Consider the following 26236-nt stretch of genomic DNA (forward strand, 5'->3'; position numbering starts at 1 on the left):
TTAGCCTCCAGTCTCCTAATCTCATTCTGGTTGCTCTTCTCTGCACTGTTCTAGAGTCTCAACATTCCTTGCAGACAGCTGGCCATTTGCTTTCTTTTAAGGAGTCATTCTGGCCACTTGGAGGTTTGTCTGTGTCCTCAGGGTTACCTGAGGGGTGCAAAAGGGTGTGGAGCCTTCTTGGAACTGTTGAAGGGACTGTGTTGTAGATTAGAGATAGATGATGTCATATCCCTCCCCCTCTCTTGAGGTGGGGCTGTTTCAATTTTGACAAAGATGGCCCCCTTTGCCTCCTTTCCTGTAACTCTGTACTATTCATGCAGAAAGTTTTTACAGAACTGTCCTCGGTCCAGCGAGTTCTGCAAATCTACTTTGCATGCATATAAAGCGTTGCTTAATCATCCATTTTGGCACTAAAACCCAAACAGATGTTGCAGAAAACTTGCCTCAAGAAAGGCAGAGCTTCAATCTTGAGTCTTTTCCAGCTTGGTGCTCTCCTGATGCAAGGAACACGCATGCTTTATTAATTTGGTATCCTGAGCCAAGAGGATTATATGCATATATCTCATCTTTGGTTCCCCCCCACTTAGGTTGGATTCAGAGCTTCACACCACACAGCGAGCCAAGGATAGACTTGAGCCAAGTTTCCCCCAGGAAGAGGTTTCAGCCCAGTGGGGAAGATGATGGGAACTGGGGTCCCCTTGCACAGGGGGGGGGGGAGATTATGGGAACTGCAGTCCCTTGGCACGGGAGGTGATGGGAACTGTAGTCCCCTTGCACAAGAGAAAATGATGGGAACTGCCAGACCCTTTGCAGGGGCAACATTATGGGAACTGCAGTCCCTTGGCACGGGTGAAAGTGATGGGAACTGTAGTCCCCTTGCACGGGGGGGAGACCTCCACTCGATAGGCAGTCAACCCCACGCGCCTTCCCCAAGAACCGCAGCAACCACCAACGACTCGCTCAGCGGCGGAGGGACCACCCTCCGCTACCGCCCCCCTCTAGCACGTGCTCCTCCGGGCACGCCGAACCTCACTTCCGGCAGCGGGAAATAATAGGAAGGAGGAGAAAGGGAGACGGCGAGGAAGGGGTGGGGGGGGGGGAGGAGAAAGAAAGAGGAAAAATCAGCAGCACGCCTGCGCGAACTTTCCTCTCAAGTTGGAGACGCATCCTTTTCCCCCCCCTCTCGCGCCATATATACCCCCCCCAAAAGTCACGCCCACCTCCTTTGCCCTGCTGGGCCCCGCCCCCCCAACCCTCCCCGGCGCGCCAACCAGCGAACGAGCCATAGGCAGGCAGGCGCGCGCGCGCGCACGCACGCCCCTCAGCGGAACGCCTGCGCCCTTGTGGGCTGCGGTGCGCGCCCGTCCGAGGGGGGGTGGAGAGAGTGGGGTGGGGGGGGCGGCTCCTTTCCCCTCAGCGCCCGTGAGGCGGGTTCGGGGCGCGAGGCGGCGGCGCTGCTGCTGGTGCTGCTGCTGCTGGGTTTGCGAGCGGGGGCGTCCGCCGCCGGGCTTAGTCTCGGCTTCCCTCGCAAGGGGCCCTTCGGCTGGGCATGTGAGGCGAGGAAGGAAAAAAAGGAAGGGGGGGGGCGCGGCGGTCGCCTCGGGCTTCCCCGGTGCGGGGACGGGCGGGCGGTGCAGTCCCTTCGTTGAGGGAAAAGAGCGGGCGGCGCCTGGTCCTCGTCCTCGTCCGGTCGCTTCCTCGCGTCTCACCCGCCATGAAGAAGTTTTCTCGGATGCCCAAGTCTGACGGCACCGGCGGCAGCCCCGGAGGCATCGGCGGGGCACCGGCGGCTGGAGGCGGCGGCGGCGGCGGCATCGGAGGCGGCGGCATCGGAGTCTCGGGCTCCCTGGCGGTGGGCAGCAGCAGGGTCTTCGCCGTGGGGCGCTTCCAGGTCACGGTGGAGGAGGTGCTGGCCGAAGGTGAGCGTGGCTTACCGATCGCCGAGGCCTGGGGGGCCGCCCGACGCCGCTTCCCTTCCTCGCCCTCGCGTTTCTGGCGGACCCGAAGGAACTCCCGGCGGGCGTGCTAGGCGGGTCCTTACCCCCCGCTTCTCGTAGGGCCCGCTCGATCTCCCAGGACGAAAGGCAGAAGTTGCCGACTGTGTGGGCTTCCCCTCCTCCTCACGTCCCGCTTCTGCCTTTTCTCCCCGGGGCGCTGCTGTAGGAAAAAGGGGGTTGCTGAGGCGCAAAGCTTTGCTTTCTCCCCCCCCTCCCCCCCGTCCTCCTCCACCGAAGGGGTGGCCTGGGTGTGTGTCTATGGGGTGTGTGTATGTGTGTGGGGATGTATGACTTCCCTGGGAAGCGAGCACAAACCCAGGCATTGGGGTGTGTATATATGTGGGGGGGTTAGTGGGGGGTAATAGGGAGGCATGGATGGGTTGGGTGGGGGCTTCGAGGCCTGGTGGGGGGTCAGTTCCCCAAAGGGGAAACGGCTTGACTGGAATCGAATGGTATCTCTATGGCAGCGTTGGGCTAAGTTGAAATGTTGGCTTATTGTAGTCCTGTTTCAAGGGTTCTCTCTCTCTTTCTGTGCTTCCTGCAGCGAAGTTGGTCCTTGGAATGGAAAGAGGATGGAAAGATGCTCCTTTGGAAGGGGGAGGATGGGTAAAGGAAAGGAGGAAATTGTGTGTATATGTATATACATGCATAAACACACACACACATACATATATAAATAATGGTTGATAGTAATCAGATGTTTAGATTGGGTTTGGCATTTTATCCACTTAGGCTACCAAGGATTTGAGATAGGCAGTTTGTTATATTCAATTTTAAGCTGTCTGTCTATCATCTCATCTCTCTCTCCTCTACCTATCTCTCTCCCTCTTTCTCTCTCTCACACACACACCTATCTCATCTCCCATCTGCCTATCTCATCTCTCTCTGTCTCTTCTATCTCTCCTTTTTTCCTTTCCTTTTTTTTTCTTTCATCTATAGCAGGGTTGTCAAACTCACACTCCTGATCTATAGCTAGCTAGCTATCTTTATTTAGCTATCATCTATCTGTCATGTATGTATCACAAGGCAGTGGATATATGTAATATTTCCGTCTCTTGTTTTCCCCACAGGAAATCCCCATGTGAGGTGGGTTGGGCTGAGAGAGAGAGAGTGACTGGCCCAAAGTCACTTTTAAGCTTGTCGATCATATAAAAGCTTGTCTTCTTTTTGTTTGACATGGTCAGAGGACGTCAAGGTCCACTTTAATGGTTTACATTCATCATGTGAACCTCTACATAAGGGTTAAGGGTATTGTAAATCCATTGGTAATCAGCTCAAGATTCTGGGTGCACAACTACTATTATTGAGGGTGGTTGTAAGTGAGTTATAGGGCCTGTTTCTCCCAGAATAGTATATAGAGATGCAGATACAAGATAACAAATTAATTACTGGAGATAAGTACATAAAAATATAGTTAAGCAAGATGACTGAATTTTATAAGCTGTTTGCACTTTAAAGTTTAGAAATTCATTTTCAGGAGTCATCTAAAGGTTGCTCATTAAGATAGTTGAACACCAAATAACAGCAAAAAGATTATTTACTTATGGGCCTGTCACTTTCAGAAAGGTCATATTTGTATGTATAAATAATTTTATTTAGAGGGCATTTGATCAATGCATTTGACTAATGTCACTGTAAATGTCTATACAAGGATGGTAACATAAGAATAAGCCATTTATTAACAACACCATGAACTTGGCCTGAAAGCAGGTTTGTAACTAATACAATTAGTTCAGAAGAAGTGTTACATGTTCAGATTTCCCAGCCTCCGGATGGTCACATGCTGAACCAATTTAAATTTCCAAGCCACCTTCAAAGGCAAATGTACATAAAGTACATTATAATTGTTTTGTTTGGCTAAAATGATTCCTATTGTTGAACCTTTTGCATGTTTAAAATAAAACGCTTACGTTTGGAAGAAGGGGGATTCCTGCTGGGGGAAGGGGGATTCCAGCGGTAGGTTAAAGTGGTATTCAAAACAAATTTAGCATTTTTAAGGAAACATGACTTTATATGGTGTAATTAAATGCAAAGGAGAATTATTTTCCACATTTGTGAGTTTCACTAATGACTCTTTCTACTCATATTTGTAGTTAAAATAATGAAAGGATTTGTCCTGAAAGAATGGCTTGCTTTTCCTACAAATAACAACATGACAGATTGCTTTTAGTTTGTGGTGTGATTAATTTGTAAAGTAACTGAGAATTTTAAGGAATTGCAAAAAGTACAGTCTAAAATTTGATGCTCTTCAAGTGTGACAAAGTACTTCATTTTTGTTTTTGTTGAAACAGAATAAGGCAGCTTTCACTTTGGAAAGTTTTGCATGCAGCACTGTAGATTTCAGATATAAAGTTGATAGTGGGAAAAAGATGTACAAGTTGGTTTGTGGGCACGGGTTAATTATATATTGTACAAAAAAGCAGAGGGGGAGAGAGAAAGAAGGTGCCTTGCAGTCAGATACATTGTGCCTGGATTTGATATAAAACTTGCAGAAGTACTTGATTATTGTTAGGATAAGCTGGTGAGTTTATATATGCTGAAAATCTGAGTTTTTTGGTATTCCAGATATTTAGGAATAAATTATGATTCTTATGGAACAGGTATGGCTGGGTTATAAGGAAATTGTAAGTGTAATCCTTTTCTCCTCAACTCTGTAAAATAACAAAAACAATGCTGCCATTAAAAACTGCATCCTTCAGAGATTTGTCTTATTGAGCTTTCCCTAGATGTTCAAGGCTCTTTATAAACAGTATTTATCTGGAGTATAAATTAAGTATTAGATAACGTTAATACTTGTTATAATCCAGTGGGTGACACTGAGAATTCTGAAGTGAACTGAAATTGCAAAATGGTTGCTGAGAGGCATTGCCTATTTATAATGTGGAGGCCACAGAGGTCATAATGGGATACAAAGCATTAATTTATAGAATATTACTGCCACTCCTTTCTGCTGTTCTTGTTTATTCTTGCCCTGTTTCAGAGGAAGGGGGTATAATAAAAAGAAATACTAAGCCATACCATAAAATACAGCCATACCATAAAACTTATGTGGGTCCATGAGGGGTCTGAAGATGTTTCTGGAAATAAAGATGATGTTGGAGGCTAGCACTTCACTTTGCAGCCTGGCAATCTCTTTTATAATTCAAATAAATATACATACATACCCATCATACTATGATAGTGTGATGCAAAGTGTACAATATGAGTGAGAAGTTACAGTTTTGGTTAATCAAGGCTTTCACAGAATACTTTTCAGTAAGATAACAAATACACTAGATGACGAACTTAAGTTATATTCAGTTTGAATGCCGCATTTTATACTCATTATAAGAGCATACTACCAATCAAAACTGATTGGTAGTATGCTCTTATAACTAGTATAGAATGCTGCATTCAGACAGAGTATAACTTAAATGGTATATTTTAGCCACTCTGCCACAAGGAGAACCCAAACCCGATTTACTAAACTGTCCTTGCACTTTTGTATGCAAGCTAAATGTTGCCTGCACCTTGCTAACAAAGTATTTGTATAGTGTACCTGGTTATTTATTTGGAAAGCCTGATAGAGGCTGTATCTGTGAGTCTATTGGTGCCATTGGACCTGTTGGAATTAGATAATCTTTTTTAATAGAGTAAATGCGTCTAACCTGCTCCAACTTTGAACCTCTGTGTGTGTGCATATGTGTGTGTGTGCACGTGCCTTTGAGTCAGTATTGACTTCTTATGACTTCTTGGATAAATCTCTGCAATTTTCTTGCCAAGATTTCAGAAGTGACTTGCTATTGCCTCCTTCCTAGGATTGAAAGAGAGGGATTGGTCCAAGGTCACCCAGCTGCCTATATGCTTAGAGAACTAGAACTCCTGGTCTCCCATTTTCTACTCTGGTGTCTTAGCCAGTGCATCACACTGGCTCTCTGGTGTGTTTATTTTTGGTTTTGATCATGTCCAATTCTTGGAAACTGCATGGACATGATCCTTACAGTTTTCATGGCAAGATTTTTCAGAAGTGGTTTGCCATTATCTCCTTCCTAGGGCTGAGAGAAGGAGATGGGTTCAAGATCACCCAGTTGGCTTTGTGACTAAAGTGGACTAGAATTCATGATCCCCTGATTTCTAGCTTGATGCCTTAATCACTAAACCAAACTGAAGAACCCTTTGGAACGGATGAATTAATGTTGGGCCAATCCCATTCTCTCAGCCCTACTTGTCTCAAGAGTGATAGTTGTGGGAAATAAAATGAAAGAGGAAATAATGTCTTAAGCTCCTGGAGTAAAAGCAAGATATAAATGTCTGTAATCCATAAATAGGTGTGCAATATATTTAAGAAGGCATATATTGAGAAAAAGCTGTCTCGCTATTCATTTAGGGATACCAAGAAGGCAGTTGTTACCAGAGGATGATGTTTAAGGTAGTAGCCCCCATATTTTTCTCAGGCTTGCTGTTTGAAAAAAAAAGACACGTACTATTGACCTGAGTGACAAGGAACTGAATGCATGTATTGTTAGTACATTTTAAAACATTTATTTGCCAAGCTGGAATGGAACAGGCCAGGGTAAACTGATTCAGCATACGTATGAATTTGGTTAGCTAAATTAATCTTGGGGCAGTTGCTTTCTCTCAGACCAACTTGCTTCACAGGATTGTTGTGAGGAAAATAGGAGGAGGAAGGTGTGTTGGATATATTCATCACTTTGAGTTATTTATAAGAATAATAAAAGCGAGATATAAATAAATTACGTAAACGATAAGACAAATTTTCAAGTAAATACGCTGGATGGAAGATGTTTAGTCATACATGACACTAAATACAACCCAGTTGAGCCAACCTTGCAAGTCCTTAAGTGACAAACACTTTGCACAGAAGAAAGTACTTTTGGTATGTACACATCAATGTACTCTACGCACATATATCAATAATTTCCATATTTTCACTGTACACGGTTTGTTGTTGCATTAGTGAGATTGTTATCAGCCACGGGAAATGGAAAGTTGCCAATAACTAGAGTGAGGGTTTTCAATCCTAAAGACAGGGGTTCTCGAGCTTTGTGGTATTGTATCTCACCAAAATAATATATACACGTGTGATTCCTAAACAGTGCTACTGATAACAACAAAAGCAATAATAAGCTACAACAGTAATAGCTGTTGAAAGAATGAACGTTTCTCCTATGGTGGGGGACTTTTTGCTCTGCATTGTAGAAGCTCATTTTGCTGCCCCTGTCTTCCCTGATCAGCTGGTTAGGATAGTGGGATTTGAGCTCTTCCCTGGCTTTGGAAGCAAGAGTGGGAGGAATGTTGTTGTGGAAGTCCCTGAGGCATGGCGGCTGAGAAATGGTGCACTTATGTGCGTGTGCCTCATTGAGTGAAAATATCCTGAGGGGCAGTTGGCTCAGTTTCCTTCCACCAAGTTTCTGCGTGGCAAATTTTGAAATTATTGTACCAAGAAGTAGGGAAGGGGAAGGCAGGAAGATGGAGCAAGCATCGTGAAGAGAAACAATTGAAGGAGGAGGGAGAGAGAGAGAAAAAAGTCAAAAGAAAAAAGGGAAAAGGCTGCTCTGGAAAGTGAGAATTTACCACTTGCTATCCTATCCTAGTCAGCCCTTCTGCTAGTTTCAGCCCTGGTGACCAATTGCTTGGCAATCCTACTAGTATAAAATGGATTTTAGAATAGCCATTCTAGTCCACAGAAGCAAGTTTAGGGATGTGTATGTGGGAAGGTACTTCTGGAAGCTGGATTTGGATGCCCTTTGCCTTAGGAAAAAGGTAACTGTCAGGTTTTGGTGCATCCGAGGCACTTGAAGAGCGTGACAACTTATATGGCTAGCAGAGAGACATAGCAGAGAGAGCAGTGCCAGATTAGACAGCCGCAGAGATGACATTGAAGAAACAATGGCGACAGCTGCAAAAATACAATAGAGTCCAGCATTCTGGTAGAGTCTGTTTCTGACCTTATCGTAAAGGGCTGCAGAGGAAGAGCCTGAAGTGTTGTGGCAGGAAGGAAGATGGGACTTCTGAAATGTTGGATCTCTGGCTTTCTAGTAAAATGGAGACTGAAGAGCAAGTGTAGCAAATGCTTCCAGGTACAGTACCCTGAATCCTTTTATTAGCAGCAGTAGCTGCCATTCAGTAGTGGTAGAAATAACCAAATGAGCATGCCATTTTTACCAGTGAGGTGTTTGGTGCCACGGTTCTTCTCAGAACCTTTGAAAAAGCATATTGCCTGAGCCCTAGTCTGTGCTTCCGTAGCCTATCACCTGTCATTCTTCTATGTTCTCCACAAAAGTTAGAATTCCTGTGCTCCCAGCTCCCTTATTCTTGAACCTTTGGGCCACCCAGAAATTTTGCTATAACAGCCAGGGTATTGTGGCCCATTCTCAGCATGTAACAGTATAATTGTGACCCACTTTAAATGGATTTTTAATGGTATCGGGAAAAATGAGAATAAAAGTACAGTAATAACAATACATGGCTTTTCCTAACAGACTGATGTGTTTGAGTTTCACTCTTCTCACGCTGTTCTTTGTTTATAAAAGAGAATTTTTGGATCCAAAGCATTGTACACCACCACCCCCGTCCATTCGCATGAATTAAGGGATCAGATTGTGCATTCTTTATGTGAGCAAAATAAGTTGTTTGTTTTGGATGGGATTTAATCTTTGCAAAAATCATAGATATAGATACCTTTCTTTGTTTCTTGGTCATTCCAGGAACAAAATATAAATCCTGGAATAAATCCTTAGGATTTCCTAAGCAGTAGATAGGAAACTCAGATCGGAAGGGTAGAAATATACTGACAAATATAGGTATTTAAGGATGATGGGAATTGAAGTTCAGTGTATCCGGAGAACAAACTTGCCAGGCTGGCTATAACTTTCCAGCTTGTATAAAGAGTTATTCTGCTAATATTGGCTGCTACTGTCACTGCAATTTTTGTAACTTGTCAGCAACATTACCTGATATAATAGTGAAAGCTAAGCAGCATTGCACTTCATATTGATCTGATTGGAAGCTAATACTCAGATATTTAGACAAAATATTTAAACAAGCATATTGATAAGTTGATGATACTTGCATAAAGCACTTTAATAAGTTATTTGAGGTATAAAAGGTAGCAAGGGTTAATTTAATATTCCAAAAATTAAGACTCAGCAGAGACTATGAATGTAAATGCAACATTGGATGCAAGTATTTCTTTAAGATCAAAGCAGCTCTTTGTGTATATTTAGTTGGGGAAAGAGGTTTAGTATTTCCCCAGGGTGCCATATCTTTTAAAATTGCTTCATGGTCCACAGTACTATTTTTTGGAGGGCATAATAGGCATAATATCTATTTTCCTTATCATTGATGGGTATATAGGGCAATGATTTTAAATTTGAAAAGAAATGGCATTCCTAATCTATTTACCTCACGTCTTGCAATTGCTTGTTTGAAAAAAATGCAATATAAAATTTACGATTTATCAAGAAAAATGTAAAATGCCTATTTAACATTATATTATTCCAAGGCACTGGCTGGATTTGCCTCTGTTTCTCATGATAAAAAATACAGACTAGAAGATTTTTAGGCTTATTTGCTCAATCTTCTTTTTTCCTTGGGAAATGTATTTATTCATTTTACTATACCGTATTTATATGCTGCACTTTGAGTAACTCAAAATTATAAACACTTCACTAACACAATGTAAATAAAAATTACTGTAGGAATTAAATTTTCAGTCCTGTTTTGGATGATTTAGTATTACGCATGAATTAAACCATTCATCCCAACTATCTTTGCTTCAGTGGCGCCAACGTGATACCCTTTGCTTGAAAGCCTGTGGAGATTCTCAGTCATCCAGGGGTCACGGTTGTCCCAAAGGTGCTTTCTCAAGAGGCAACTGGACTTTCTCTGTGTTTTTTTCCCTTGAAGATATTTCGCTTGTCATCCAAGAAGCTTCTTCGGATCTGAGCTGAAGAAGCTTCTTGGATGAGAAGTGAAACGTCTTCAAAGAAAACACCAGAAAGTCCAGTTGCCTCTTGAAAAAAAAAGCATCTTTTGGGATCTTTGCTTGAAAGTAGATTTCTACTTTTAGCCATGGGTAAAATGACTGTCTGTAGCTTATAAAAATAGCCCCATAGATGAACTCTTCGTAGTGTGATGGAGGAAGACCGGGGAAGGGAGTGTAAATCTGTGGCTGTGTTCTATTTGCTCCCATCACATGGCTAATTCTGATGATTTGCACGTAGTGACATTATGATATAATAAAATGCTTTCCAGTCATTGTGAGTCGTTGCCATCTTAAATGCTGTTTAATCAATTTCCCTCAATTGGATTGTTAATTTAATTAAGCAATGACTGTTCATGAACATGCTATGGTGTGTGTCTTATTTTTGATTTAATATATTTTTATACCCTGTGTTAAAATATTTTTGTTTTTGAAATTTATTTACCTTTTGATACAGCCCCACTTGAACTGAATCTGGATAGCTCTCAAAGTAAAACAACAATAATACGAAACAAGTAAAATAAGAGCAAAGAAGGCATACTTCCTGGGTCCTTATAGATGACATTGTTTAATCAAAAGGACTGGGAACATTCCTCTCTTCTGGATGGTCATATCTTGAATTAATGTACAGGTAGTCCTCAATTTACAACAGTTTGACCATTCAAAGTTATAACGGCACTGAAAAAAGTGACTTATGACCACTTTTCACTGTTATAATCATAGCAGCATCTCCAGGTGATCAAAATTCAGACACTTGGCAACTGACTCATATTTATGACGGGTTCTAGTGTCTTGGATTTATGTGGTCATTTGCGACCTTCTGACAGCAAAGTCAATGGGGAAGCCAGATTCACTTAATAACTGTGTTACTAATTTAACAACTACAATGTTTCATTTAACAACGGTGGCAAGGAAGATAGTAAAATGGGACAAAACTCACTTAATACCTGTCTCACTTGGCAACATAAATTTAGGGATCCATTGTGATCATAAGTCAAGGACTACCTGTATCTACAATAGAAAAGAAGGGGAAAAAAAACTATTAAATTAGTTTAAGTTAAAACATTATGCATAAATTAAAAGACAGGTAGAAGAATACCTCACTCCCTGAATCATGCAAGAAAGGTTTAAGTGAAGAGATCATCATAATATCGATTGTATCAAAGTATCACTCTACTTTTGTTTTAACTTGTTTGGACTGCATGTTTACACTGCATAGCTAAGTAAACATTTACAGGTGTGTTTGGTTGGGGCTTCCTTTTCCCTGGCTGGAAACCGCAGTATGTTAAAAGTTTCTATAGCTTGAAAAAGAATAGGAGGAACTACTCCTCCCCCTTAAATTTAACTACCTTTCTGGCTTCTTTAGAAGACCATTGCTGTGTATGTGGGAAAGACATGTAAATATTTTTAAATTAATCAATATAGATTTAGTTCAAATGAGTAATTGAGGTGTACAGATGTGTTATTGTATCTGATTCATTCGTATAACTGCTTTAATGAAACTGCTTCTTATACTTGAAGTAAATTAAAAGTAGGTTTTGGTGGGAATTGTCTACAATGCTTATGACAATTTACAAAAACATAATCTAGGAAATTGTGAGCACATTTTCTTAGATATTTGTAGAGGAAGAGGCAGCTGCTGGCTATTATTAGGCATTAGGGAAACTGTTCTGAAAACGATAACATGAAGTCTTTGGATGTATACTGCTTATTTCATGGGGGATTATTTTATAACGGAGGAAATTCTACTAAATAACTTTGATGCTGTGGAGAGAATGAACCAGTGAGGATGGTTGGAAATTCATAAAATAAAAAAAAAATATAGCAGTTAGTAAGGGGTTATTCTTAAGAATGGTAATGAGAAATCTCCTAGAAGTGAGAGAAAACTTTGGGAATTGGTAGAATTTATAATGTAACTTTATTGTTATATTTGTGTAGAAAAGAAGGAGATTTGGCATTTTCTGAATGTTTTGGTCTATAGCTCCTATCATCCTGACCATTAATGATGATGTTTTTCTACACCATGGTGAAATATTAATTAGTCAGAGTTCAAATCTAACTACTTTGTTACAGAAAGATCTAATTGAGAGTCATGAGTTTGTAGTGGGGTTAAAATTGAATAAATAAATCTATGAGACAAAGAACGCATAGACTTAATTTGAAGTATACTGCTTAGTATACTGTATCAGCTCTGTTTTGTTACAGAAATCAATTGGCATGCTTGTTCAGAAAATGTATGAATGAAAGGAAAATATGTTAGTATTTTGGGTGGTGATTTTGAATCATTTTTGCTGTGATGATTCCACATAGCCAGGCTTTCTTATGCCCTTTTTGTATTAATTGCTCTAGAAAAAATTAAATATGTATGCAGTTTTGTGAATCAAACAATAGTTTCAATTATATTTTCTTTCAAAAAAAATCTGTAGAAGCTTGATTTAGTCAAATATATTGCTCTGCCTCATGATAGTTGTTTTCAAAATTATCATATTAGTGAAATTTACACATGATGTTTTAGAAGCTAATTTTTTTTCAGTCTGACAAAATAATATTTGAATAAGCTATGTATACACCGGCTGTCATTTATTTTCACAAACTGATTACTGCTTGGAGAAATGAATACAGATGCTTTGTCTAATGATATACCAGTGGTTTCTTCCTGCCGTTTTTTGTTATGGATATACTTTTGTTTATATAATTTAAAGTTGTAGTTCTTAGTTGTTTGAGACCAATATGTACAGACAGTTCTTCACTTATGATCGGTCACTTAGAGACCATTTGAAGTTATGACCTATCTGAAAAAAGGGACTTATGATCTGGATCTGAAGTTCTGACGGTTCCTCCCTGGTCATATGACTGCACTTTGGGTGCTTCGCAACACGGCTGCATTTACTGCTGTTTGCAGTATCCCATGGTTATGCAACTGCATTTTACAACAGTTTTGCTGAAAACCAGCACTTTTTCAGCAAAACTGTTCCATAGTGAACAATGGGTTCACTTAAGGCTTAACAATTGCAGCATTCATTTTACTACTGTGACGTTCACTTAATGACCACTGCAAAAAATTGACTAAAAAAATTGACTATTATGGTTTATGACTGTAATGGACAGGCTCCGATTTATGATCATAATAGAAAGGCTTCTTTATGGTTGTAATTACATGGAACTACCATGTGTCACCCTAGCTGTTTCTGAGTGATCAGTGTAGGGAGAGGCTGGATAGAGAGGGTGTAGGACCTAGTAATAATGCACATACTGGGAAATCTTTAATAAGATTATGCGATCTAAAAGTATTGGGAAAGTTTTTCAGCAGTCTTCAATTTATTGTCCCAAAGATGCTTTTTCAAAAGGCAACCAGAACTGAAGAAACTTCTTGGATGAGAAGCAAAACGTCTTCAAGGTTGTTAAGTCCAGTTGCCTTTTGAAAAAAGCACCTTTGGGACAACCATGACCTGGATGACTGAGAGTTTCCATAGGCATCTTCAATTTTTTTGTCCTTTAGCATTTGGTAGTATCTTAGATTCTTGAGTGGAACTGTCTGGATCCATTTTAGTTTAGCTTCAGATCTGGATTTGGATCTGAAATAGTTTTTATTGTAGTGGTTGATTATTTATGCAGGAAATTGGAACGGTTCCTTGAAGATCAACAATGATAGTAAACTCCTTTTAGACTAGTACTGTAAAACAGGGGTCTTCAACCTTGGCAACTTTAAGCCTGGAAGACTTCAACTCCCAGAACTGGCTGGGGAATTCTGGGAGTTGAAATCCTCCAGGCTTAAAATTGCCAAGGTTGGAGACCCCTGCTGTAGAACATTCAGGTTTCCCTCATTATAGATAGTCCTCCACTTATAGGTGAAACTCGAAAAATTAGAATATCGTGCAAAAGTTCATTTATTTCAGTAATGCAACTTAAAAGGTGAAACTAATATATGAGATAGACTCATTACATGCAAAGCAAGATAGTTCAAGCCGTGATTTGTCATAATTGAGATGATTATGTCTTATAGTTCATGAAAACCCCAAATCCACAAGCTCAGAAAATTAGAATATTGTGAAAAGGTTCAATATTCTAGGCTCAAAGTGTCCCACTCTAATCAGCGAATTAAGCCGTAACACTTGCAAAGGGTTCCTGAGCCTTTAAATGGTCTCTCAGTCTGGTTCAGTAGGAATCACAATCATGGGAAAGACTGCTGGCCTGACAGTTGTGCAGAAAACCATCCTTGACACCCTCCATAAGGAGGGAAAGCCTCAAAAGGTAATTGCAAAAGAAGTTGGATGTTCCCAAAGTGCTGTATCAAAGCACATTAATAGAAAGTTATGTGGAAGGGAAAAGTGTGGAAGAAAAAGGTGCACAAGCAGCAGGGATGACCGCAGCCTGGAGAGGATTGTCAGGAAAAGGCCATTCAAAAGTGTTGGGGACTTTCACAAGGAGTGGACCGAGGCTGGAGTCAGTGCATCAAGAGCTACCACACACAGACGGATCCTGGACATGGGCTTCAAATGTCGTATTCCTCTTGTCAAGCTGCTCCTGAACAACAAACAATGTCAGAAGCGACTGATCTGGGCTAAAGAAAACCAGAACTGCTCTGTTGCTCAGTGGTCCAAAGTCCTCTTTTCTGATGAGAACAACTTTTGCATCTCATTTGGAAACCAAGGACCCAGAGTCTAGAGGAAGAATGGAGAGGCACACACTGTAAGATGCTTGAAGTCCAGTGTGAAGTTTCCACAGTCTGTGTTGATTTGGGGAGCTATGTCATCTGCTGGTGTTGGTCCACTGTGCTTCATTAAGTCCAGGGTCAATGCAGCCATCTACCAGGAGATTTTGGAGCACTTCATGCTTCCTTCCGCAGACGAGCTTTATGGGGATGCTGACTTCATTTTCCAGCAGGACTTGGCACCTGCCTACACTGCCAAAAGCACCAAAACCGGGTTCAGTGACCGTGGGATTACTGTGCTTGATTGGCCAGCAAACTCGCCTGACCTGAACCCCATAGAGAATCTATAGGGCATTGCCAAGAAAAAGATGAGAGACATGAGACCGAACCATGCAGAAGAGCTGAAGGCCACTATTGAAGCATCCTGGTCTTCCATAACACCTCAGCAGTGCCACAGGCTGATAGCTTCCATGCCACGCCGCATTGAGGCAGTCATTGCTGCAAAAGGGGCCCAAACCAAGTACTGAGTACATATGCATGGTTATACTTTTCAGAGGTCCGATATTGTTCTATGTACAATCCTTGTTTTATTGATTTCATGTAATCTAATTTTCTGAGATTGTGGATTTGGGGTTTTCATGAGCTGTAAGCCGTCATCATCACAATTATGACACATCACGGTTTGAACTATCTTGCTTTGCATGTAATGACTCTATCTCATGTATTAGTTTCACCTTTTAAGTTGCATTACTGAAATAAATGAACTTTTGCACGATATTCTAATGTTTTGAGTTTCACCTGTACAACCCTTTGTTTAGTGACTGTTTAAAGGTACAACAGCAGTGAAAAAAATGGTTAACAATCTTTGAAGAATCTTTGTAAACTATGATTGATTCATACTATGGCAGTGAGAATTTTAATGGATTTTCAGCGGCAAGATCACATTGCCCCGTGAGGATTGTATTCATGACTAGTTTTGTTTCTAGCATAGTTCAGGACTTCATGACATTGTAGAGCGTCAGTCTTATAAGGTAATCCAGATCAACAAACAGATGTCACTTAGGCCTAAAACTGATTTTATTAGAATGGCTGTACAACAGTAACAGAAACTTGCAAGTTTCAGTGTGCTTCTCCTTGTCCTTTTGTCTTCAAATGAATTAGGGAAGTGCCTATTTTAAATGTTTTCTAAATATCTTTGTATTGGAGTAACTAAGTTTGCATGATCATTGCTTTGCCCTGTCTCCATCAAGACCATTTTCTGCACTCTCTACACAGAGGCTGCTTTGTCCATGTCAGTGTTTCTGCAGCTTAAGATCTGACTGGACTGGCCCTTCCCTGTGTCCCCAATTATTGTGGAGTTATAGTGGAGATAAAGGGAAAATAACTTATGAGTACTCTTAAATGATGGAACCCTCTTCCCTCGGAGACACAGTTGCATTTTTTGAGGCCATCTTTTGCTGGGGGCAAGGACCTTCCTGTTTAGGAAAGCTGCAGCCTACATTTTACTCTGTGATTTCTGTCTGCTTGACAGTAACACATTCAATCTGCAGCATTTCTAAGCTGCCCCAATTCCAGTGGACTCTGTCAGTGAGTGCTAAAAGAAATAACAAGACAACTAAACAATTAACATTCCTTTTAAAAACTAGAGTGATGCCCCCATTCAATTTGGGTCAAAGACACAGTAGAGTAAGACCATTTTGAATAGCTTATAAAAGCCCAAGAGAGTGGGTGAGGCATCTTCTCTGGGAAAAGAGAATTCCATACGAGTATTCTGAATTTTTAAAGTTCTTTTTGTATTTTAAAATGATTTTAATGTTGTTCTGTTTTCAGGGGCTAGCCCTTTTGAGGAATTTGTATACTATACATTTTAATATAAAAAGAAAAACGTAGTGTAAGATTTTGAAAAATGCCTTTTTGCCAAACTAACTTTTCCAGTTTTTCAAAAATGTAAATTAAGTGAATTAAGGTAGCAAAATTAAAGAAACTGGGGACTCACATGAAAAGAAGGAAGATATAAGTTGAAAGATTTAGAATCTATTCACTTTTGAAAACTACACGCTATGTTACATTTTAACAACTGTATTATGTTATAAAATTTTATGCATTGGAACCCACCACACATAAGGTGGACTTCTGATAACAAAAATTCAAATAAAATAAAACTTAGTCTATTAAAGCTCTGTAAGTCCCTTCTTTCTGTAAAAGATCTAACGATAAATAGTTACTTCTTTAGAAACTGTATACACAGGAATTATTTTGGAATGCAGCATTGATGAGAAAACACTGGTGAGGGTGGGTGGGTGATCAATAAATTTTAGGATGTGAAATTCCTATAATTCTTTATAGACAGAAAAAATGTCGATATGGCTTGAATTTACTAGCATTTATAAGCTCCTTCTGACAATGCCTGTTTGCAGTAGTAGTTGAAGCTTCAAGCTAGAAACAGGGAGACTGTGAGTTCTAGTGCCACCTTGCGCCATCTGAATGACCTTGGGCCAGTCACTTTCTCTCAGCCCTAGGAAGGAGGCTGTGACAAACCACTTCGGAAAACCCTTCCCAAGAAAGCTGCAGAGACTTGTCCATGATCTCTGCATTGTACTCTAAATATACTGTACTGTATGTAGGATTTAGCTTTGATTCAAAGAAGTGTTTTAAAATACACAACTGACTTCTGTCTTGCGTTGTTTCTGGGATTGCGTGATAGCCACGCCATTTCAGAAGGAGAGGCATCTGTTTTAAAAGGTTGCAGATAGGTGCTTTATTCCCATTCCAGTCTGCTCCAAAGCAACTTTTTGGAATCTTATCTGAAATACCATATAATCTTAATGTGAAGAAAATGTGTTCAAATTTTTTTTAGGCTGTGAAAACTAGGATTCTACAAGGACTTAAATGGGTCCAATAGAATTAACGGGGGGAAACTCTCTGCAAGGAACCAAGAAAAAAAGGCATACTGTAGTTTCATGTAGAAATGACTTTCCCCCGCCCTCCACTGTTTGTTGTGAAGAGGTTCCTCCACCCAACTTTAGCGAGAATTAAAAACAATAAAGGAAAAAAAATCTCTACATAATAAAATTGTTATGGACACTCCTAAAAAGTAAGTTGAAGATTGAGTTTCATATCCTTTTTCTCTTGGTCCCTTCGAAATGTTTCTCTGCACTCTTTTGAACCCTGGAGTTCTGGAGAAAAATATTTCTCAATAATCCATATTTCTGTGGAATGCAGTTTCAAAATCCCACTGTTGAGTTTTTGAAACTTGTTTGCTAGGGTCACTCTAATGGGGCTAGTTTTAGTTAACTGAATCTCCCTGAAACTTCATTTGGAATGGGAATAAAACATATTGGTGCTTTGGCTGTTTCTAAGGCTGTGTGGTGCAAAATATTCTTCAGATTGTCTGGAATGTAGCACCTGTCTGCAACTCAGGTGCTTTTTCCCCCTCCAGATCACACTTCTACTTGTGCTTGATTATAGAAGAACAGAAGAAGTTGCAGAGAGATGCAATTTTTGAATCCCCACATACACTGAAACACTTTTTTGCCTTTAAAGTTGAAGTTCTGCAAAGCACGGTTTGTTGCTGTAAAGATATTTAATAAAAAGAATCTCTTAAAAATATAGGAGCTTTAAATAGCATAGTCTCAGAATTTGTTATGGAGTAAGCAGTAGCTAGGGAGAGGGTGGCATACTTCGTGTGTAAAATCTAAGTAGACTTAACTGATATTTTAAGTATATTTAAGGGGGTTATGTGCTTCCTACATAAAACATGGCATTTTTGACAAGGTTTTACAGTGATAAGAGTTTAAGGCTATGAACATGCCCGCAGATGCTTAGTGACTACTTTTGTGGAATAGAAGACTTGCAAGTCTTATTCTCACATTTTGCTTTTATCTAGTCAACAACTTTTCTTATATAATTCTATACACAATTGGTCTATCAATCATAAAAAATCTTGAATAAATACAGTGTTGGAAATAATCAAACATCAGTACAGTGACATTCTTTAGGTTATTACAGTTTACTATCTGGAACAGTGATAGATTTAAAAGGTGTTTGGATATGTTGCCATCTAATGGCAAAAAATACTTGCTTGAATCTGTGCTTCGGTAGTTTCAGACTTTAATAGAAACTTGTTGGTTTCTCAGTGATGATGAAAATAGTGACCCAGGTTTTTTTAAAAAATATATATATACAGTATTGGTCGTTTAAATTGAAACGCTATGGGAGAACATATAACCTTGAAATATTCAGTCTTCTGTGCTGCTGGACTATTCCTTTGCTACAGAGTCAGTTCTTAGAAAAGCTACTGTTTATTGCAAAAGTTCTTTTGACGAATAATTAGGTGTTTTAGCATATGTGTTAGTGTTAATATAATCTGCATTCTGACACATGTCACGAAATGACAGCCAGTTTGGTGTACAGTGTTTAAGATGCTGACCAGAAGTCTAGGCTTTCCTTAGTCATGAAAGCCGGCTGGGTGATTTTGGGCCAGTCACTGCCTCTTAGTCCTACCCACCTAACCGGGTTGTTAATGTGGTGCAAATAGGAGGCAGAAGTATCGGGTATGGCTGTCCACAGTCAGCCCAGTCCCACCTGCAATTGTTACCATCACCTTGCACTTTGAGACCCCTACCCACCATGTGCTCCACTATCCTGTATGAGCTTTGTTGTTTTCTTCCTCCTGCTGCTGAGAAATCATGCCCTTTTGTAAGGAAACCACGAGAGGTCCTCTTTTCCAGGTCTTGCAAGGAAACCACCTGTGCAGCCTCGGGAAGCAAACCTCATGTGGCCAACAGCTGCCTTGCGGAGGACCAGACAGTGCGCGCATGCTTGGTCAGTAGTGAGAGCAAGAAGATGATAAAAGTCAGATAGGATGTTGGGGCATGGAGTGCAAGGAGCCAAAAGGGCATAGATTGGGGTTAGATTGGCAAATGAGGGGGAGTGGCAGCACCCCTGCAATCATAAAGTGTGAGTGGACCGTGCCCAAATTTTGATCATGTGACAGTGGGGACACTAATGGCCGTAACTTTGAGCACCGGTTGTAAGTCCTTTTGTTCAGAATCGCTGTAACTTCAAAGTGAGTCATGAGACGTTGCTCATCTTGTAAGTGATATGATATCTCGGGAACTCCATGTATCCATCCATCCCGTTTATCGCATTTCTACACAGCCTGTCTCGCTTAGATGACTATGGATGATTTACAGTTAAGAAAACATTAAGGTTAAATTCAGAAAGGATTTGCTTTTGATGGCGAGAAAACTGGAAGAAGTATTTAAAAGGTGGTTTATAAGGAATATTGAACTAGATAAATATTTAAAACTGGTAATTATATAAAAGCTGTATTGTAGAACAAAAATTTCAAACTTAAAGTTGTTGAGTATGCTATATCAGGATTTCATATGAAATTTGTTTTTCTAGTTTGTATTAACTTCAGCTGTGTCATTAAATGTTTCTAAAACTGTTTGCCCCTGTATAAACCATTCTGTGAAACAAAAGTTCTGATATTTCACAGCATGTTTGCAGAAGTTTCTGTGAAGTAGCGGAATTTACAGTAATAGTTACTTTTTGAATAAAATTTCCTTCTTTGATTATTTTGATACGTTGGTTTTCCAAGTTTGGATTCATCAGACTGCTTCAACCTAATTCCTTCTTTCTAAATAAACAAATTTCTGAAATGTGAAAATAATGGGCATTTGTCCTTTACTGCATAATTCTGTTTGCAGTTTTTCACGTAGTTCTATGAAATGGAAGCATTCAAGAATATCAGTAATCATTTGAATTATTTTTTAGGAAATAAACTTTTAGCTTCTTAATATTAAAAAGATGAACTTATTCATAGCACTATTGTTCTTCTAGGTGGCTTTTCCACGGTACTTCTTGTGCGTACTCATGGTGGAGTTCGATGTGCATTGAAAAGAATGTATGTAAATAATGTGCCTGACCTCAATATCTGCAAAAGGGAAATAACAATAATGGTAAGTTGATATAAGTTTTGTGTTGTATGTACAGTATATATATGTGGGTGTGTATAATGGGTGTGTATAGTTTAGAAATGATGCATTAGTCTGTAAGCTAATGTTCGAATTTGTTTTCATTGTGTTGAAATGTGGTTCTTTGATATGACGAAATCACTGTGGTTAAATTATAGAAATACAGTTTATTGTAAAAATAGTTTATTTGTGGGTTGTAGCATTCCACATTTCATTTCAACAGTTAGTGTTATCTGGGAGGGTTGGACAATTTGCATTTGTAGAACTGTAGAGTTCTACAAATAGAAGATAGGTACACTGTGCTTGAATGTACACTGCTCAAAAAAATAAAGGTAACACTTAAACAACACAATGTAACTCCAAGTTAATCACACTTCTGTGAAATCAAACTGTCCACTTAGGTAGCAACACTGACAATCAATTTCACATGCTGTTGTGCAAATGGAATAGACAACAGGTGGAAAGCATAGGCAGTTAGCAAGACATCCCCAATAAAGGAGTGGTTCTGCAGGTGGTGACCACAGACCATTTCTCAGTTCCTATGCTTTCTGGCTGATGGTTTGGTCACGTTTGAATGCTGGTGGTGCTTTCACTCCAGTGGTAGCATGAGACGGAGTCTACAACCCACACAAGTGGCTCGGGTAGTGCAGCTCATCCAAGATGGCATATCAATGCAAGCTGTGGCAAGAAGGTTTGCTGTGTCTGTCAGTGTAGTGTCCAGAGCATGGAAGTGCAACCAAGAGACAGGCCAGTACATCAGGAGACGTGGAGGAGGCTGTAGGAGGGCAACAACCCAGCATCAGGACCGCTACCTCCTCCTTTGTGCAAGGAGAGACAGGAAGAGCACTGCCAGAGCCCTGAAAAATGACCTCCAGCGGGACACAAATGTGCATGTGGCTGCTCAAACTGTCAGAAACAGACTCCATGAGGGTGGTATGAGGGCCCGACATCCACAGGTGGGGGTTGTGCTTACAGCCCAACACCGTGCAGGACGTTTGGCATTTGCCAGAGAACACCAAGATTGTCAAATTCGCCACTGGTGCCCTGCTCTTCACAGATGAAAGCAGGTTCACACTGAGCACACGTGACAGGGTCTGGAGATGCTGTAGAGAATGTTCTTCTGCCCGCAACATCCTCCAGCATGACTGGTTTGGCAGTAGGTCAGTAATGGTGTGGGGTAGCATTTCTTTAGGGGGCTGCGCAGCCCTCCATGTGCTCGCCAGAGGTAGCCTGACTACTATTAGGTACCGAGATGAGATCCTCAGACCCCTTGTGAGACCATATGCTGGTGCAGTTGGCCCTGGGTTCCTCCTAATGCAAGACAATGCTAGAACTCATGTGGCTGGAGTGTGTCAGCAGTTCCTGCAAGACAAAGGCGTTGATGCTATGGACTGGCCCGCCCGTTCCCCAGACCTGAATTCAGTTGAGCACATCTGGGACATCATGTCTTGCTCCATCCACCAATGCCACATTGCACCACAGACTGTCCAGGAGTTGGGCGATGCTCTAGTCCAGGTGTGGGAGGAGATCCCTCAGGAGACCATCTGCCACCTCATCAGGAGCATGCCCAGGCATTATAGGGAGGCCATACAGGCACGTGGAGGCCACACACACTACTGAGCCTCATTTTGACTTGTTTTAAGGACATTACATCAAAGTTGGATCAGCCTGTAGTGTTATTTTCCACTTTAATTTTGAGTGTAACTCCAAATCCAGACCTCCATGAGTTGCTAAATTTGATTTCCATTGATAATTTTTGTGTGATTTTGTTGTCAGCACATTCAACTATGTAATGAACAAAGTATTTAATAAGGATATTTCATTCATTCAGATCTAGGATGTCTTATTTTTGTATTCCCTTTATTTTTTTGAGCAGTGTACTTTTAAACATCTCTCCGGAGTCAATTTTGAAATGCTGTGCATTCCTAACTAATAGATCACTTTCAAAAAGAATATAGGAAATACAGTTTAATTTGTATAAAAGCTTTAATATTTATCCAACTTGTTTCCCCTTTAACCTGGCTTTCTATATAAAACCTCAAACTCATGTTTTGTTTGCCAGATCATATTGAATAAGCTTTAAATAATTTAATGATTCTAAGCCAGTAATAGAAAACACAAAAAGAGTTTCATAGGTTTATTTAGAAGAGATTAAACTTTTCCAGATAGTACATTGGTGAGATTCTGTATTCAAGATAATAACAAGAAATGGATACTTATAAAATGTCTAATACATCATAAAATAACTAACTGATGATTAATAGTTTGCATTGAATGAAAATTTGCAGTAGAATTAAAAGTTAGCGTATTCTTTTTTTTTCTTTATACTTAAGAATGTTTCTCTTTTTTACAGAAAGAACTGTCTGGGCACAAGAACATTGTAGGGTATTTGGATTGTGCTGTCAATTCTGTTAGTGATAATGTGTGGGAAGTGCTTATCTTAATGGAATATTGTCGCGGTAAGTACATTTTTTGTCATCTTTATAACAAAAATAGTTGGCTAGCATGCAGTGTTTTGGACAAAATTATAGCAGCTTTGGAGATAGTTACTGCAAGGTGAAATAGACTATCCACAGCCAGCCTTATTTGCTAATGTTCCTCCATTTTGTTGCTTCTTGTTAGAAAGCAAAAATGGTACAAAAACGACAGTGATCACTCATATGTTAGGGCTATATGAAATATTCAGAGCACATTTCATTTAGAATCAGTATTTTAGGTTGATCTGCAGAAGATACTTTCTCCAATGCAGTGCAATTAATTTTGTTATTTATGCTTGGACTGCAGTTTATTATCCCTAAACTGAGACTTATTTTTATCCGGCTAATTTGCCATTTAAAATTAAATAAAAATATTTTGATTCAATTTGTTATTATGAAATGCTTACATTAACTGTATTCTTAGTATTTATCTCTGATAAATAATAGATGACATCTAAACTTTTATTTTGAAAAGCAGCATTGTGTTAAGTATTTCAGGGTTTTGAATATTTAATGTTTCCAATCTTACAGAATTGAATCCAGTCTGCTATGTATTATTTTTATTCCTTCTCTCTAGCTGGGCAAATAGTGAATCAGATGAACCAGAGATTACAAACGGGCTTTACTGAATCAGAAGTGCTAAGAATTTTTTGTGATGCCTGTGAAGCTGTTGCTAGGCTGCACCAATGCAAAACTCCCATTGTTCATAGAGATTTGAAGGTGAGAAAAATTGTGACTGAAATCCATGCTGTTCCTGTCTATGAATGAATAATTATATGGATTAGTTTATTTATTCATTCATTATCTTTGCCTTAATCTGCTTATGGCATTATTTAATACAGTTTTTTAGCTTTTACTATCAATATTTTAATTCTTGTATAAAATGGATGACTATATAAATGTTTCAAACAAACAAATAGAGTCTCAGTATAGCCATGTTTTCTTTCTAAGTTCAGAGTCTTAATCAAGTTGAGATAGATGGTGCCTTTAAAAAACCCTGTTATTACATCCTTTTTGGTTGGTTTGGTTTGAGACTATGCTCAACTTGCTGGATGAGATCTAAGAAATTATCTTAGAATAATTATTTCTTTTTCATCCTGGCTCCTTAAGTTGAGCTGGAAGTTCAGTTGAATGGAGGTCGAAAAGAAAGAATAGTTTGAACTGCTGTTTTGAAACAGGTAGTAATATTAATTAGGGAAGTCTTGTGGAAATACTATAATCATTATTTACCACTTGTTTCAGGTATGTCCTTTTTGTGTAAAATGCTTGAAAATTTTGGGTTTACTGTAATGGATTACTTATGGGATAAGATTTTATTTTATTTTATTTATCTTACAGCAAACTTTAACTTAAACCCTGATTCCTTTCTTCAGTAGTTTAATAGATTGGAAGCCAAATTGATAATAAATTGGGTATGATTATATTTGTGGGTTTACTGTTAAACAGTGCTATTCAGAGAAATTCTGAAATAGCTATAGCTTATATTTTAAACCTCTGGAATCCAGGGAAGCCATTTTTGCCTTCCCAGAGGCTTGAGGAAAGCCTCTGGAGCTCGGAGAGGGTGAAAATGACCCCTCCCACCGTGGTGCAGGAAGCCGAATAGGCCACACCCGCCATGGCCACGCCCACCTAGCATCCGGGCAGAGAACCGATTGCTAAAGTTTTTGAAGTCCACCTCTGGTTGGAAGGGATTGTAGAGGTAATCTGTTCCAGCAAGAATACATTATGAAACCTATGGCATCCTGCCCTTTTTTCCCACTCTAATTTACCACTTTCTGAGTCAGGCTATTCAAGGCCTCTTATTGTTAGTAAATTCTTCTTTATGTACTGTGGTAGTATCAAGTATCCTCTCCACGCACATATGAACTGCATTCAGCACCAACCCTGTCAGATGCTGAGCAACACATGTGAAAATGCTTCTTCCCTTCCTTCTCTAAACTCACAATTTAGTCTTCTGTAAGCTGAAACAACACTGTGAAATCTCCTCAAATTCTATATAACAATCTTGTAAACAGTTTCAGAGTTACTTGGAAAGTCCCACAGTCAACAAGCATTAAAGAACATATACAGATGCATACATGCACTTCTAATCTTTGTAAATAATCCATAACCTAAACTTTAATCTTAGAATCTCTACTGATTTGATTTGTTTAACTGGCTCTTCTGCAGTTTTTGAGTTTGAGATCATGTGAAAACAAAAGACTTAAGTTATTTTGACTTGCTATAATTTTATGTTTTTGGTGTTATACACTGCTCTTAATTCTCTCTTATGTTCTTGAGTAGATCACAATGCACTTAAAACATGCACATGTAGGACATACTATTTGGGCAGCTAAACTTAGATAATAGCATTGCAGTGTCTTTGATAAGTATAAAGGTATTATCTTTAGTAAGGAGGAGGCTAGTTAAGAGCTTATATATAGGGACACAGATATTAAACTGTGTTCAAACAGATTAATAAATAACAGAAGTAGACCAACTTGTACTTTCTAAAGCACAGCCGCAGGCTGGATGTGGTTTGTGGAAATTGCTATTCAATATTTATTTTATTTCATAGAATAATATAATTTGGAATGGACCTTGGAGGCCCTCTAATCATGTCCTCTCTGCCCACGGCAGGAATCCTTATGTCATCCCATACTGTCCAACATTGTTTGGAAACCTTCAATAACAAGGCATCCATGACTTCAGAAGACAGGCTGTTTCACTGGTTAATAGTTCTTGTAGTCAGGACATTCCTAGTTATTTTAAGTTTGTATCTACCACTGTATCTCCCTCCATTTACTTACAAAAATTCATAAACTGCCCAAATCGTATTGACTTTGGGTAGCATGCATCTCAGTAGTTCAACAGTACAATAATTTCAATAAATTAGAATAATAATAATAATGATACTAGGTGAACAGCTGGACGTTCTGAAGTAGTGCTGAGAAAGGATAGCATTCTAAGAACATGTAGGATAGAGGGGGGAACCAGGCTTCCAGGAGGAGCACATTCGGTAAGGACTTCTACTGAAAAGATCTGCCTCCTGATACATAGCCAGTCTTCTTCATTTCTTTTGGGGGCAGAATGTTTGGCAAGCTGATTGCAAGCTGCTTGTTAACTCTATTATATATGGAGCTTTACTCTTGCGGTGTGGACTTTAG

The 26236-nt window shown here is 39.7% G+C and overlaps 1 protein-coding gene across 3 annotated transcripts in view; it reads left to right on the top strand.

Annotated features, from left to right (window-relative positions):
* The first annotated feature begins 1326 nt into the window (after nucleotides 1-1326).
* BMP2K (BMP2 inducible kinase) overlaps nucleotides 1327-26236 on the top strand; it is a 57544-nt gene continuing 32634 nt past the window's right edge. For 2 of the 3 annotated variants that reach the window (XM_087935774.1, XM_087935775.1), the window contains exons 1-4: nucleotides 1416-1919; nucleotides 20480-20598; nucleotides 22967-23072; nucleotides 23668-23810. In XM_087935774.1, the coding sequence (XP_087791900.1) occupies nucleotides 1715-1919; nucleotides 20480-20598; nucleotides 22967-23072; nucleotides 23668-23810 (573 nt within the window). In that variant the 5' untranslated portion in view covers nucleotides 1416-1714. Of the gene's footprint in view, nucleotides 1920-20479; nucleotides 20599-22966; nucleotides 23073-23667; nucleotides 23811-26236 lie in introns of all 3 variants that reach the window. The other variant, XM_026718927.2, reaches the window with a different exon arrangement.

The sequence above is a fragment of the Pseudonaja textilis genome, chromosome 6, assembly GCF_049901715.1.
Source record: "Pseudonaja textilis isolate UNSWEBS1 chromosome 6, rPseTex1.2, whole genome shotgun sequence".
NCBI lineage: Eukaryota > Metazoa > Chordata > Lepidosauria > Squamata > Elapidae > Pseudonaja > Pseudonaja textilis.